At 28.5% G+C, this 16623-nt stretch overlaps 1 protein-coding gene across 2 annotated transcripts in view; it reads right to left on the bottom strand.

The window, feature by feature from the left end:
• Positions 1–641: 641 nt before the first annotated feature.
• LOC124369308 (trehalase) overlaps positions 642–16623 on the bottom strand; it is a 112755-nt gene continuing 96773 nt past the window's right edge. For both annotated transcript variants that reach the window (XM_046827248.1, XM_046827250.1), the window contains one exon: positions 642–14798. In XM_046827248.1, the coding sequence (XP_046683204.1) occupies positions 14754–14798 (45 nt within the window). In that variant the 3' untranslated portion in view covers positions 642–14753. The remainder of the gene's footprint in view (positions 14799–16623) is intronic.

Here is a 16623-nt window from a genome sequence, read left to right as displayed (position 1 = left end):
CTTACGAATTTTATGTGATTCATAGTATTTGAAGACAGCAGTGCATATAAGATTACGGAATGATGATTAGTTCACGTTATCCATCACAACATAATGGAGGGGCATAGCTTTATGCACTTTATTAATTAAGTGACAAGGACATTTAGTGGTAAAAGAAGCTCTTTTGTTTACAGATTTCAGTAATCAACATTGTTCATCAGGATGTTTGATCAAAGTCTGTGCTTTTTGTACAGAAGTTCACTATCTGAAGCTTTATGTTCCTTTATGTTAGTTATGGTTTTTTATCTCCTGAAACCAAAAGCCATCATCACACAAGAAATTTGTGCATTATTTTATACCGTAACATATCGGAGCATGTGTACTTTCTGCAACTACTTCAATAAACTGTCTTTCAATAATTTTACTAATGAATGCAATTAACTAGACTATTTATTAGTTAATTGTATTTGTACAAATTCATATAAATTCAATAATAAGAATGCGATATTGAAAATAATAATAATAAAAAGAACTAAAACTGAAATCAACTACTGATATACTACAAATAAACTAAACTTGTATTCACGCAACTGGTATTTGTAGTATTGTACAAAGTGTTAGTCCTTTTTAGGATGAAAAGGAATAAAAAAAATAAGCTATAGTCAGAGTTATTAAAAAACTATACTATATTTTGAAAAATACTTCATATTAATATACACTGGAAAATCAATGACCAAAAGAAAAATATATCATTAAGAAATTACATATTTGATATCTTTATTCTTCAGTTTTTTGAGTATAGGTTACATTTTTTACGATTCCCATCTTTACATAAAAACACTGAAATATTCATTGTTATATTAATTAATGACTAAAAAACTTAATTAAACTTAATAAAAATATATAATTTAAGAAACTGACACATAGCAATACAACTTTAATGCTAAATTATTCTATGAGAGAATGCAAAGTGCGCTTTACAATAATATTAAATCTATGACAAAAATTACGTGGAGTAAGTTCGAAATATAAAACAGAAACAGGCACCCAATAAATAATATTACACATGAGTATTGACATTTAAACTATTCTGAATAGTTACTTAAATATGAGTATTAATAATGCATGATACTATCTCATCTTTTCATAACTTTTTCATGTTATACACGTATAAAAGGTATACAAGCAAATATGTCAATCTAGTGTCATGCAATGCATGGTAAAGTCAAAATAAACTTTTTTATAACTATTATGTGAACACAATCTGGTTCTGGTTTCAATGACTGCTCTAGTCCAAACCTAATTGAAATTATTTTGCAGATATAACTGTTAAAGTTAGTGGCTGGCTGCAAATCTGAGGCTTTGCTTTTAATATCATAACAATATATTTTTAAAGTTTAAAATTGTGTTTTAAATAGAAACTCGCTTCAAATCCATAATGTTTTTGCTATGGAAACTTAGAGTTTAGTGTAGGTAATTTATTGTTAAAAATACAAATTTGTTAATACTCATTGTTTTATAATTTTTACTGAGTACAGTTTTCCCCATAATAAATTCTATATTGAATATAAATTATAAGCAATTAGTATGAACAGATAATTACATGTTTTATAATTCATCAACACTGAGAAGCTACAATGTACGTTTCTATAGTGCAACATTTATGAATTTGAGACAAATTTTACTTTATAACACAGTTTCGAATTTAGCTCTATACTAAAAGTGGAGCCTCAGATGCCTAGCCAGCAGTTAATTGTTGTGCCCTCGTAATTATAGTTACTGATACTAATTTTAAAATAAAATCAGTATTGAAATTAAGTACAAAATGTTGAACCATGATAGAAGTCATGTGGATTAAAATGATCTATTTTGATAAAGAACTGGTTATGTGGCAACACTTAAATGATAAATACAAAATTTACACAATACTGTTATTGTGTTCATTTAATATTTATACTCATGTGAATTATAAAGCGGCTAACACAATGTGGCTGTGTATTAAATATTAATATGTTATTAGAATTGGTATTAGAATCAAGTACAAAATGCCAAACAACAGTGGAATTTCCAAGCTAAAGTAGCACTCATGGTGTTTTAACTCAGCCAATTGCCTTGAATCAGCAAGTTATTGGGGAACCATGGTGCTAAAGTCCAATTGCCTTGCTCTGCTTCGTCACCACTCTCTGCTTTGCGCTGGCATTATATGGTAGAATTTAGAAAAATTTTCTCATAAAATAATTGATTTGCAGTAATGTTCCTCTTCCCTGAATGTTTTTCTGCATTGTGTTCTTACCTAGGAGTAAAAAACGTTAAATATCACTCCATTGACAGTGTGAAATTTGTTCTACAGAACCAACTATTTTCTGTGGAATAAATGTCAGTCCAAATTTTATGTCAAGTAGGCCATAAACTATAATTAGCATACAATCATAATATCCATACATACTATACAAAATTTAATTTTTATAATAAAATGGAAATTATTATTTAATTTACTTCAAATTTGTAAAACTAAAATCACCACATCATAAAGAATTTAATAATAAGCTTTAAAACAATATATCAAAATCCTTGAGCTTACATACTATCCTTGTAGCAAAATTTAATATAATGCAAATTACAACTTTCTTAGGGGTTTACATAGATGGAAGTCTCACTTGGAGACAGGATGTTCATTCTTTATTGAATAAGCTTAGAAAGTTATATTATCAGATATATATTTTTTGTCTTTGAGAGTGGATAGAAAAAACACTTTTAATAATATATTCCTACCGTACATATGGCATTGAATTCTTGGGTGGTTTAGTAGAAGTAAATAATTCATTCATCATAATTCAAAAAAGATAATCTAAAAAATTAACCATACTGAGTACCTATCAGGCATCTTGCAAGGACAGTTTTAGATTTTTAAAGCTGCTAACTCTTCCACCAATTTATATTTATCAGATTATTGATTAAAAACTGGCAAATTTTAAATTTCTTTTCCAACATTATCACCAGCCACAAAAGCACTCTTTTATTTATTCATTACACAAAATATGTGCCTTTGAAAAACTATCTGAATAGGCAGAAGAAATACATCTGCATAATAACTTGCCTAATTATGTCTGATCAGAGAATTATTTAGAACTTTTTAAGATAAAAGTAAAGGGCTAATTACTAGAAAAGTATTTTTATAGTGTAAATGAATTTTAACTTTTTAATCATTATAATATTTAATATCATATTTTGATGCTTACTTTTGATTAATACTATTAATCTATTTAATGTTTAGTGTTCAATGTTTTTGTATAAATTGTATTATTATAGTTTTAATCTTATGAATTGTATTTGATATCTTATTTATATTTTAATTTAGTATAAGCATTTTTATCAAATTGACATGTCATCTACCACAAGGTTTTTTACTGTTATATGGTGTTATGAGACAACATAATGGCTTGACAGCGTGGGGAGGAACTTCAGCACACAACATGAACCGAATCTTTGTTCTTCAGAAAAAAACTATAAGGATTCTTGCTAATCTTGACCCTCTACAGACCAGCTTTCACCAACCTAGGAATCCTCACAGTGGTGGTGGCTCTCTACATACTTGAAACCATAAAGCATGTAGATGAAATAAACCCTATAAGAAACCATGATCTACACTACTATAACACTCGTCATGGCTCCAAGCTGGTCCTTCCAGTACATCGAACTACTCTCTGGGAGAAAAAAACCTTCTTATGCAGGCTGTAAACTGAGGAACCACCTACCGGACGGCCTGAGAGACCTGACTGGCAATAAGCTGCACCAGGAGCTGAAGAAGTGGCTGATCAAAAGACCGGTCTACTCACTAAAAGAATTCTATGAAAATACTGAAAAATAACATGTACTTTTATGTATTTATGACACCATTGTAATTCTTAACGAATTTGCAATAAAGAAATAAAAAAAAAATCATTTTAAAATCAAAATTAATAAAACAAAGTAAAAGTTAAAAAAAGTAAATTATTAAAATGCGAATAATTGTTCTCCTCTGGTATTAATTCGGTCCAGGAGAGAGCGAGTTCTCTATGTCAGTGCCTGACACCACAAATCTGCTGTAACTCAAAAAATGTGAGTTTTAAAAATCTTTTAAAAGTCCATACCATATTTGTATATGATGAATAAAACAAGCCTCAAATGGGAAGCTCTTGATCAAACTAACACAAAAACTTTTTACCAATGGTTGATGCAGATCAACGTTAACACTATTGTTTGTTTTTATTATCATCAATAGGTAATTCAAACCTGTACAGGTGAAATCAAGAGTGAAACAGCAGAAATTGTTTTTGTAATTTGAGCCTCGAACAAGAAGTGGTTGATTCCTGCAAAAAATGTACGATTCTTAAACGAACTAAAGCACTTAATAAGCTGATTTTAAATACATCAGGATTCACTATCCTGTGTACTTTGTTGTACGCAGGAATTCATGTTCATGAGTATAAACTTCTTGTACACACAATTTTGTTTCAAGAATTAAAATGACAAAGTAAATCAGATTTATGAAGCAATTGAATCTTGTCATTTTTATTGCAGTTTTAAAAATATATCAATAAAGAGACTTCTTGGATGTCTCGGGAAGACCCATAAAAATTTCTCCCCTAAATCGAATCTCCTACAGTTTTAGTTGGATATATAGAGTAATGCATAATTAATAACAATATTTTAAGTACTGTATTATTGAAATTTCATACGATGCAACTTCTATGTCAATATGAGATATATGACTGGTAAATAAATTCAAGTTACACTAGTATGGGCATAAGTCAAGCACTTGGAACAGCATAAGTTTGCTATGTTGTGCTATGAACTGTATTTATGTTTTGATACAAAATAAATAAATAAGCCAACTGCATATTTTGTAATAACAATAAAAATATTATGACTTGAAATACATTACATTAACCCTTTACCCTAAGAACAGTCTTCAGTGCTGTCCTGTCAAGTTACACACTGGCTACCACAATTTCTGTGTCAGATCGTTAGTTATTGCACTTACCGTTACCAGTATGTCCTCCCAGGTTCGATGCTCGGTTTCTTTCTAGTATTTCTGTAGCAACCACATAGAATATAATACGAACATTCTTGAATGGCCAGCTGTGATGGACATTCTACCTCAGGGGGAAAAGCAAATTACTAAATATGTCTGAGCTGACACAGAAACTGTGATATCCATTAGTGCTATGAATTCAATGCCAAAAAAACAATCCAAAACCCTCCAAGATAGTAAAAGAATGGGGGTGGTTGGAACTGCAGGCCATTTGGCCGCAAAGTGTTAAAATATTGTTATGTAAGGCATTAAATTAAAAACGTTGGAAACAAATAGGAAAATTATATGAATGTTTCTTAGTAAAATAAATAACTAAAAATAAATATTAATTATATTTATTATTGAAATTATTTATTGGCATTTTATAGTTAGAGCAGAGCACTGTAGTATAAAAGTAAAACTGGGGTTAGTCTTTAGAATATATTTAATTTAAATAATGGAAAAATAATATATATTTAAGATATACAACGATGTAGAGTAAAAAAAATTCCTGGAATGAGTTTTCTATATTTAAGCAAGGGTTTGCCAAAAATGATTTCTCCACCCATGGCTGGTGGCACTACTGGTGATAACATGAGCCAGGTTTAGCATTCTTTCTATTCTCTCGTTATAAACTGTTAGTAGTTTCTATTAAAACGCTGTGTTTATTCGTTGGATTTTGAAATTTTATTTATAGAGCGACAGCAAATTTTACGCTTTGTTTGAAAAATCTTAATCAAAGACCCTAGAGTTAACCAATAAAGCAGAATGTATGGGTGGTATAAGGGTTTTCATGAGGGTAATGTAAACATTGAAGATGATGTTTGGATTGTGTGTCCCTCCACTTTCACCACAAATGAGAAAATTGATTAAGTTTGAGAAATTGAGCACAATGACAGTCCAATAACAATAGATGCTATTACTTGTGAACTTGGGACTTCACATGATAGTGTTCTTCACGAGGATTTTAACATGCATTGTGTTTGCATATAGTCCCAAAAATATTATTAACTGAACCAAAAGTAACGAAAATGAACATGGTCCAGGTTTTTGATTGAAAAGGATGACAGTTTCTTAAAGACATTCTAATAATTGATGAGACATGGTGCTTTCTGTACAACCCTCAGATAAAACCCATCAGTCATCTGAATGAAGGGAAAAATTGAACCAAGGTAGGAAAGATTCCGCTTGGACAAAAGCCGGGGCAAAGTGATGTTTAGAGGTGGTGTTTGATTATGAACGCATTCACTACGAGTTTATTCCCGAAGGTCGAACTGTTAATAAAGAACTATATATGAAGATTTTCAAACAAATGCAAAATGCCATAAGAAGAAAAATATAAATATGGGTTACAAACTATTGGTTTATGTTGCATAACAGCACTCCATCAGCTTTCCAAAAATGAATTACAGAATTGTTTGAGCAGTTGTATGAACACCAGTATGTTCACCCAGGAGGGGCATTCTAATTTGAAGAAAGATGAGGTAAAATCACTCTACATATTTTTATGAGTTGTAATTGACGAGTTCCAGACACTTTTATTTATATCTCATATATGTAATAATTTCTTCTCCTTTTGGTCACATTTAATTTTTAAATTCAGAAATCATTCAAATGTAAACAATCTACATTTAAATGACACACACATTTACATTAAAATTTTACATTTTTGTATTGGTATCTTTCTTACCAATATAAAAAATAGTGAGGAATTGGTTGTTCAGGGGTAGTTCCATAGAGCAAAAAAACAGAAGGTAGATCAGTCGTTCCATTATTTTTTTGGCAGTCACATTGTTGCAGTTGGTTAATCAATCTAATTTGTCATTTATTAACTAGCTGCAAGTGTTAAGCAAACTAAAATTGTCATTATACTTTTTCTAGTGGAGTTGAGAAATGTCACAGTATTTAATTGATCTAAGTAACTTTACAGTGATTTCAAACTACATCTGAAGCACTTCTACAGAGCACAAAAATCACCACGCTTGTCATTGACAACAATATCTAAGCCATCTGGTAGCATACATATACAAATCCTAACTGACTTAAAAGATGTCAATATAAGAAATTACACAAACAGAACCATCATTTATGGTGTTATGATTCTCCGTGTCAGTGTTTAGTACAATCCATCATAGTAAAGAGACAGTTTTAGAATCCATTTTCTAAGTAAATATCATATTTACTCATTCTTTTATTGAAAAAATATCAACATTAATAAAATAATTGAATCACCATTCCAAGTAATGTTTGGTTTGCAAGTAATTGTTGTGTTACATAACTTAGTTTTACGATGTGATATTTTTCAGTGGGGAAAAAAATGATTGATATTACAAGAAATGATGAGGATAGTAGGATTTTGAGTTTTGAATTGTAGTCAATAGACTCGAAAAGGAAACTCCGATTAATAATGACTTGATTACCTTTCTAATTATAAAAGTGAGCTTATCAACTAATTTATACCAGCTGACAATTTTCTGATGTTGAAAGAAAGCAAACATTATGTGAGTTGTGTAATGTAAATGTGTAAATTACATAATAATTTGGGTACTTGTAAGTAACAAAATTACCCCATTTAAATTGGTAAATGGAAAGTATACAAAATGAATGGTAAACTTTAATGTGGGAGTTGAATAAACTTTAACTCAGCTTCCTTCTTCATTGACCCACGTGTGTGCTTGTATATAATGCTTCACAACTGGGTAGTAAATTATTAGTTAACTTTTGTCATAGTTTTTATTAATAAGGTACATAATTTGATATAAGAATACATTTAATAAATTATGAACCAAACAACTACTTTTTAAAATTGGTTTATATTTTCGTATTATAAAATCCATATTTTCTAAAGAAAAAAAATCTATTATAAATAATCTGTTAAACTATTGCTTTATTTATAACTTTTACCCTTCATTTAAAAAATATAAGATTACTACCTAATGTTCATCAATGTACAATTAAAGGAAAGAGTGAGAGAGCAATTTGACTAAATAAATCAAATGTTTAATTTCAAAATGTCCAATTCTTGGTTATGAAAGTTATGTATAACTATTTTATAACAGAATATCTTATGAGTTATACTACAAATAAATAGTACATAGATTCACACAGATAATATATTTCAATTATTTAAAGGTACAAAAACAAAGAAAAATGTGAGAGATTTAAGATTAAGATTTTTGTAAAAGGAGGGTAAAATAGCAGTTTAAGTATTAAAAACCCCCTAAAGATTACACACAAGTATCATGTAAATTACGCTAAATATGTAGTAATTATCTAAATTAAATTAGGCAAGAGAATACAGAATGTACATTAACACCTAAAGACACGATAGTGTTCAATGATTGATCTTTCTGGGTGACTTCACTTCTTTAAAATACATCTTGTAAACAATAAGTAACTTATACAGAAGTATGTAAAGTAACTACATCACATTTTTAATTCAAGTCTCTGGAAAAAAATTACAATATGTTAATGTTTAAGTACACAAAGAAAACATTATGATCTTTTATAAATAAAGGCATGATATTATGTACACACACTACCCAATATGTATAAAAACTATCAACCTCTTTCAACCCTGATTGTGTGCTAAGTTCTCAAAATAAACGTAAATTTATAGATCTTTTATCACTATTACATTTTAAAGGGTCAATATTTATAAAAACAATTCAGAGGCTGTTAGTATATACCTTGTGCTGTGTTAAATTTATGATACAAGTATGTTTAATTATAAATAAATGTTTAATACAGGTTTAAAAAACTTACTATTGCCTTTTTACAAAAGTTATTTTTTAAACTTTATTTATAAATCACATTAATTTATACTCAACTACAGCCACAACATACCTTACATCAATTATCAGGCACATGATGGCCCCTTCATTTGAGATAATAGGTTAAAACTTTAAAAAATATCTTTATGGTGACCACAAAGGAAACAAATTTATGATTTATAAATATACTATTTTAGGTTTTATACTTTCTGATACTTAGTTTTTCACACAATAAACTAACTGAAAAATATTTTGTACTTTTACCAATTTAATTGCTTTTTTTAAGTTATGTTGTTATTAAAACTGTAACATCTTATTTAAAATAAAATATCCAATTTGGCTAAGAAATGTTCTTGCGCCAATGTAAAAAAAATTATCCAGCTATTGTGGACTATAAGTTTATAAAGATAAGATAAAATATCTTTATTCCATTAAGGTTTGACAGATTTACAAACAATGTAAAATAAACTGTTGCATTGTTAAAGTATAAATACTAATACTATAATCAAAACTAACATGAGAAAAAACTAGTATCACTAGCTTAGTTATAATCAAAAATATATCATCTAGATATTCTCTTACAATGTAATAAATATTTAAGTTTCTTAATAATTTTTCAGTTTATAATAAATGGCAGTCTTCCACACAAGATGTGATGTCTCTATGAGTTGAGTGTGGTGCACATGCTATTTACACTTTCATAACTTTTGTCGAAGGCTGGCATTCATTCATAATCCACAATCCAGAATTGCTGGATTTTTCTAATTTTTAGTGTTTTTAATATTGGCATAGAGATGTTTTTAATCTATTGTAATCTGTTTACAAAGTAGTTTTTTGTAACTATTTGGATACAACATGACCATCTTTCCAGAATTTCACCAAACATAACTGAGAACTATCTTTAAGCTAGATTGGTAAAAATGTGTTTAGTCTGGACTCGAGCACATCTATAACCATAACTAAAAACATTATATTGTTATACTAGAGGCCACAATAAAAGATGTGTATAAGAAATATAATTTTATTGACACCCTTAACTACTTTATACAACACAATTACAATTCTATAAACACTTTACAAGCAAATAAAACCAGAGTAACGTAGGTAAAAGATAGAAAAAACTACTTAACAGCTATTGAAAGTAACTACTATTACTGGGTTTAAATATAGACAAATCAATAATAAAGTCACTGATATAATTAAGGCCCTTTCTGACCAAGATAGTCAAATTTTAGAAATAAAGTTACACAAAAACCAATCACATAACATAAACCATAAGTATACAGAGTGTAGATTTTTCTGAAAAGAAAATGAATTTTTGCCACAGTCTACTAAAAAAGGAGAATTGGTTAAACATATATTTTTATAATAGGGAGGATAAGTACAATGTGTTTAATATCACTTTCCAGTACGCCTTTAATTTATTTTTCCTATGAAAAAGGCAAAAAAAAAAAATACCTGAAGAGGAATGAATATAACTGGATTAATAAAGACTTGATAGCAGAAGAAAATTACATTTTAAATTTAACGAAACTAGCTAAATGTAATGGTAATGATGGAATTGTGGGATTATTGCAAGATATGGAATAAACATTATAAAAATAAACTAACCACAGTTAAGAAAGCGTATTATAATGATAAAATAAAAAAGTCTGATAATATACGCAAAAACCATGTGAAATAATAGGGAAGTGGGCAAAAATTCTAATGGTACTAAAGGGTTCTACTCATGCGTTAAATAACAACAACAACAATAATAATATTACTATTACTGATCTAAAACAAATTTCTATTCAATTCCATTACTATTTTGTTAATTTAATAGAAGATATTGTTCAATAAGCACCTAAACGTATCCAGTTAATGCACCATGGTATAAATGAATCAAATAAAAAATAACACCTTTTAGATACCTACTGGTGACAGAAAATGAAATGATATTAATTATTAGCTCTCTTATAATTGGACATTTTCCTCAAAGTTTAAAAATCTCTTAAATACTTCCAATTTAAAAAAAAAAGGGATAAATTAGAAATTGGCAACTACCGTTCTGTATCAATGTTACCAGTTATCTCAAAAATCTATGTGAGAGTAATTTTTAATCGATTGGTGGAGCATTTAGAAAAAATTATTTATTTGGTAATCAATAATATAGTTGTAGAAAAACTAAATTTTCAACTACCGCATTTTTGGATTCCAATTTCTTTTGGAACTCAATTGATAAAGGTGATAAAGTATTAGGCATTTTTATGAATCTGTCTAAAGTATTTGATAGTTTATCACATGAAATACTTCTAAACAAACTAAAATGTTCTCAAAACATTCTTTAAATTGGTTTAAGTCTTATCTATCAAACAGAACTCAATTCGTTGAAATTAGATCCTCACATGGAATTCAAGTAATTATATACAAATAAAAATATTTAACAGTTTAATATGGTGAATCTCAAAGCTCAATACTTGGGCTCTTGTTGTTTTTATGCTACATTCAAGGAATGCCATAAATATTAAAAAGTATAAATAAATACCAATAAAAGTCAATTAGTCTTATATGCAGATGACTCAAACTTAGTTATTTCAGCTAAAACTTGTCATGATTTGAAGGTAACATGTAATGAAGAATTAAAAGGTCCATCAATATTTTTTTAGTAACAGCTTGCTTTCAAATGGTAAAAACTTTTCTACAAGGCAAAGTAGAAAAGCACCAGAAATTACAATTTGTACTGAACAAAACAAAATTCTAAAAATCAATAATACAACATTTTTAGGACTGGAAATTGATAATAATTTTAGTTGGGACTTGCATGCAGGAAATAGAAACTAATTTTTTCAGGTTTATACACTTAAGGTGGATGGTGCTTTTGTGCTAAAATCCATCTATTTTTCCCATGTGAATTCATACCTAACTTACGGTTTGGTAACTTATGGGGGGACATCAAAAAGGAAACTTGATAAAATCTTATTATTTCAAAAGAAGGCAATAAGAATTTTATTGAATTTGAATAGGCTCTAATCAGTGAAGGAGCACTTTCTAAAGTTGGGTATTTTGACAGTCTATGACCAATATATCCTAGAGTGTATAGTTTGTGTAAAAAACACAACTTTAATACATAAATCTTTGGAGCAATGTCTGTTCCTATAATACTAATTATTGTAAAGAATTAAATTTAGCCCAACACAATTTGAGCTTTTATAATAAACAATCCACACGGGTTTGAATTTTTAAATAACTTACCATTTGACACAATATTCATAAAAATCTCTTGCTTGGAGCTGACTAATCATTGGAAGAGTTTTCATGTTCAAATTTAAAAAAAATGTTATGAATAAAATATGATTAATTTGTGTATACAATTCTACAATAAATCTCTCTGTAGGTCATAAAAGAATAATACTAATAATAACGACAAAAATCCATTGGATTGCTATACAGGGGGGAATGTTTTAGTGAGTTTTCTTTGACTACATAAGAGACAATTGTCACTGTTATGTTACAATTAATGTACTTGGTGTCATTTGAATTGTACATTAGACTGTTGTTTTAAACTTTAATCTTCATAATATTTTTGTATGTATATAAAATAGAGATGTTTGATTCCGATTCTTAGTTCATTGTAGTTTATTTTAATTGTGCACCCATATTAATGCTAAACATAGATAGGGAGTAAATGCATTTAGTAAAACAGATTGTGAAAAACAATTTAAATATCAGAGTACAATTTGAAGAAAACAGATCTAGGAAAACACTAAATAGCAGTTTACATCACTAGGAACTTTAGTGAGTTATTTCAGTGTGCAATATCCAAGCTTATAAATATGATTAAGCACCAAAGGACATAGTTTGAGTGATAAAAAATGTTTTTTTTTTATCATACAAGAAAGTTATTCATATTTTAAATGAAATAATGTCCAAGAATTTCCATATTTCCCCTTTTATTGTTGCTGTTTATTGAAACAAAACCAAGTTGAGATTGGCGCACCAAAAAACATATTAATTATTGTGCCCCAGCCAACTGTGTATATTGACACCATAATACACTATGAAGGGGGTACTAAAACAGTTGTTTTAGAGAACAAATTGATGTATAAAAAACAAGTTTTATACATGTACTATGGTAAAAAAGTCTTTATGGAAGTAAGTAGTGGATTTAACACATATTAGGAAGTGTATGAAATGGGTCATCTGAGAGTACAAATTAAAAGAAATAATAAAGTGACCGATAAAAGCACAAATAATTTATGTCTAATAACAGATGGAAAGCACCTAAAATGGCAAGTAAAATTTATTTAAGTAAAATGATTTTAATTAATAGCTTTTCATTAACAAAATAAATGAAGAACATAGGAGAAGACTAGGGAATGAAGTTACTATAATGGACTCTTTTATTGGTTAATTAAAGATAAAATAACAAAATCAAGTTCGTTATTGGTTTATTCCATTGCAATCGCTATTATTTCACTATTATATTTAGAGGCACATTCAAAAAGCTATAGTTGACAACCCTTAACATTAAATGTGATTTACTAAATATCATTTATCAACATTTAAAAGAGGTAGTAGTTTTACACATAAACAAAAACTAAAAATATTTTTTTCTTTTATACTTATTATTTTAAGTTATCATATAGCCTAAATATTGCATTTATAGGGCTGAAACTAATCCTCAATGTGCAGTTGAAACATTTTTAGTAGTTGAGGCATTTTCTACTAAGACACAAAATATATGTATTTGTTTAGGCATGGCAATATTTCTTAAGCAACTCCTTCAAGATATCTGTAATATCTGCTCAGTTTCTATTTCATTGCCAAGATATGCACCAATATTTCACTACAATTTTATTAATGGTGGTCTAAGTTGTATTCCTAATGCACTGCACTTAACTCTTTATTACTGAACTGCATTAATAAAGAATGTTTATTTCATTGTGATTGTGATTTGTAATTTGTCATTACTGAGCTATACTTGGCAAAACTTATTCAGTCAAAGGTTTCACAATACAACTACTAAGCAAGTTTACGGCAGTTCTTAAGACTAAAATAAATAAACTACAATAACAAGCATTTAAACAAATATCTTAATTTTATTCTAATGAGTTAACTGGCTCAAAGTAGTTTACAAATGTTTAGTTAAAAGAGTAAACAATGATAGGACTATGAAATCATATTAACTAATCATGGAAATGATAAAATGTTTATTGGTTGATAAAAAATCAACAGATGAGATGTATAAAGAAAAATAAACACCCCAAAACACATTTAAAAGCTAACAGTTTAAATTATTTGATAACTTTGATAATAACAGAGAGATACTGAGTAGCTAAAAAGTAGTTAATTTAATAGAATTTCAAAATATAGTCTCATTGTTATGTTATTCCATCCAGAAAAAACTATATGTTATGTTGTGTTACTAGAACAACTATAGGCTGTAAATAAATATTTCTAAAAATATAATATTTTTTTCATATTATAATTATTTATATTTTCCTATAATTGGCATAAACACATTTTATTTTATTTTGAGTATTACTTGTATATATACAGAAATATTTACAAGTAATTTTCAGTTATTGAACCCACTAAAATTTTGTATTAATGGGTAATGGTGCAACATCTGTTCAAATCTTGGATTTATTTGGAAGGAAAGGTTGAAAGTAAAAATGTACTCACTACTTAGTGGCAAGTCTAATTACATAAAGAGATCATTGTGTGTTAGCTAAAATATAAGTAGATCATCTGCAGCCTAAATACAAATTTTGACACGTCATTGTCGAAAAACTATACAAGGAACATAGAGATATTGACTAGACAAAAGATAGAATAATCAGATCAAAATACTGATTTCTGATGTGTAGAGTTTTGTAAGGAACACAAGGCACATGCGGCTGAGTGATCAGTCAAACGTATTGAGCTCTGTGTAGCCACCACACAGTTTAGGGCAGAGCTTGCGTCTATCTCCAGGAGAATACTGGAGCCGTTTCTTGTAGACAATCATCCTGAAACAACAAATAACTATATCAATCACATCTAACAAATAACTATATCAATCACATTTAACAAATAAACAGTTGCAATCTGTTCAGACAATTTTAAGGTTAAATTCTACAAAGCAGTTAGACAAATTCCAAATGACAAGATAAAGAGTTTAAGTGAACCTAACCAGCATAAACCCTGCCATCTGCTGGATACAAAATATATGACTGTTGCTTGGAGATAAACATTGAGTAATCCTGTCCTCGGAAGTAGCCTAACTGGCCACTGATGGTGGTTTGAAAGTCATCACTAATCTGTTAGTTCCATGTTCAATTTAGACCTAAGCAATTCTTTCTACTTCATTTTGTCTCTGGGGAAATATATAACAATTAGGTTCTATGTTCTTAAAATGTAACATATGCATTTTCTGAAGGTGCAAAATAAACATCCTAAAGATGCAATTATTTTCTCCAAAATACAGTAATGCAGCATGTGCTACTACAATTTTATTAACCAAAATACAACAGATAAAGTGAATTTCAATGTAAAAATTAAGATTACTTCCCATACATTTTATTACCGTGAGATAGTAATTAAGAAATATGATGCAAAATACAACACAGCAGGAAATATATAAATAAATATAAAAAGTATAAAGTAAAGTATAAACTAGGTAAAGAATAAACATTTTAGTTTTGGTTTTTCGAACCAATTAATTTCAAAGAGTTTTGGGCACAAGGGTTTTATGCCACCTGTTAGATATATAATTCTAATTATTATTTAAAGGTGTGAAGAAATCTAAATTTGATGTAAAAGTAAATGAATAGATAAATGTTTTCATGGATGATCTATTTAGGTCAACAGAATTAATCTGTGTGCTAATCTTTGTCGATACCTAAATCTACCTGTTTATTGGAAAGACACTTCTATCTGTAGCATATTTTTACCTTTACTCTGGCAGAACTTCTTCAAAAATATATTATAAATCAAAAATAACAAAATATATGCTGAAAATATAAATTGTTATGCCAGAGAACCTTCAAGTAGACTACAATAACTTAGCCCCTGTTAGTAATTCGGAGATCAAACAAGTCTGGGAGATTAACAGTTTTACATAATGATTTATAACGGAAGAAACATTTTGAACAATTTACAAAAAATAATTAAATGAAGCTGCAAAATAAAGGCAGAAATAGACAGTTAATTGCCTATGTAAAACCAAAATAATTCAATTTCAACCTAAATCTGCCTGTTTATTGGAAAGACATTTCTATCTGTAGCATATTTTTACCTTTACTCTAGCAGAACTTCTTCAAAAATATATTATAACTCAAAAATAACAAAATATATGCTGAAAATATAAATTTTTATGCCAGAGAACTTTCAAGTAGACTACAATAACTAAGCCCCTGTTAGTAATTCGGAGATCAAACAATTCTGGGAGATTAACAGTTTTACATAATGATTTATAACGGAAGAAACATTTTGAACAATTTACAAAAAATAATTAAATGAAGCTGCAAAATAAAGGCAGAAATAGACAGTTAATTGCCTATATAAAATCAAAATAATTCAATTTCAAAGTAAATATTATGGTTTATGTATAGTTTGGTACAATGAGACGCTATGAAAACATATTATATAACACAAAATATAACAGTAGATAAAATATAGCCAAGGCATGTCGGAGGTATGCCAATAAGTGCGCTGTGGAGGTCAAGGTAAAATTAATAGATAGGTTCTGAATAAACAAAATTTACACTTGGAGTGATAAAATTATAATAAATTTTTAAGATTAATCACATGAATCTTACAAACAAACATCAACAAAAGTAGACAGTTTGGCAA

Source organism: Homalodisca vitripennis, chromosome X (genome assembly GCF_021130785.1).
Source record: "Homalodisca vitripennis isolate AUS2020 chromosome X, UT_GWSS_2.1, whole genome shotgun sequence".
NCBI lineage: Eukaryota > Metazoa > Arthropoda > Insecta > Hemiptera > Cicadellidae > Homalodisca > Homalodisca vitripennis.
The sequence above is the reverse complement of the archived record's forward strand: the minus strand, read 5'-3'. Positions and strand labels throughout refer to the sequence as shown.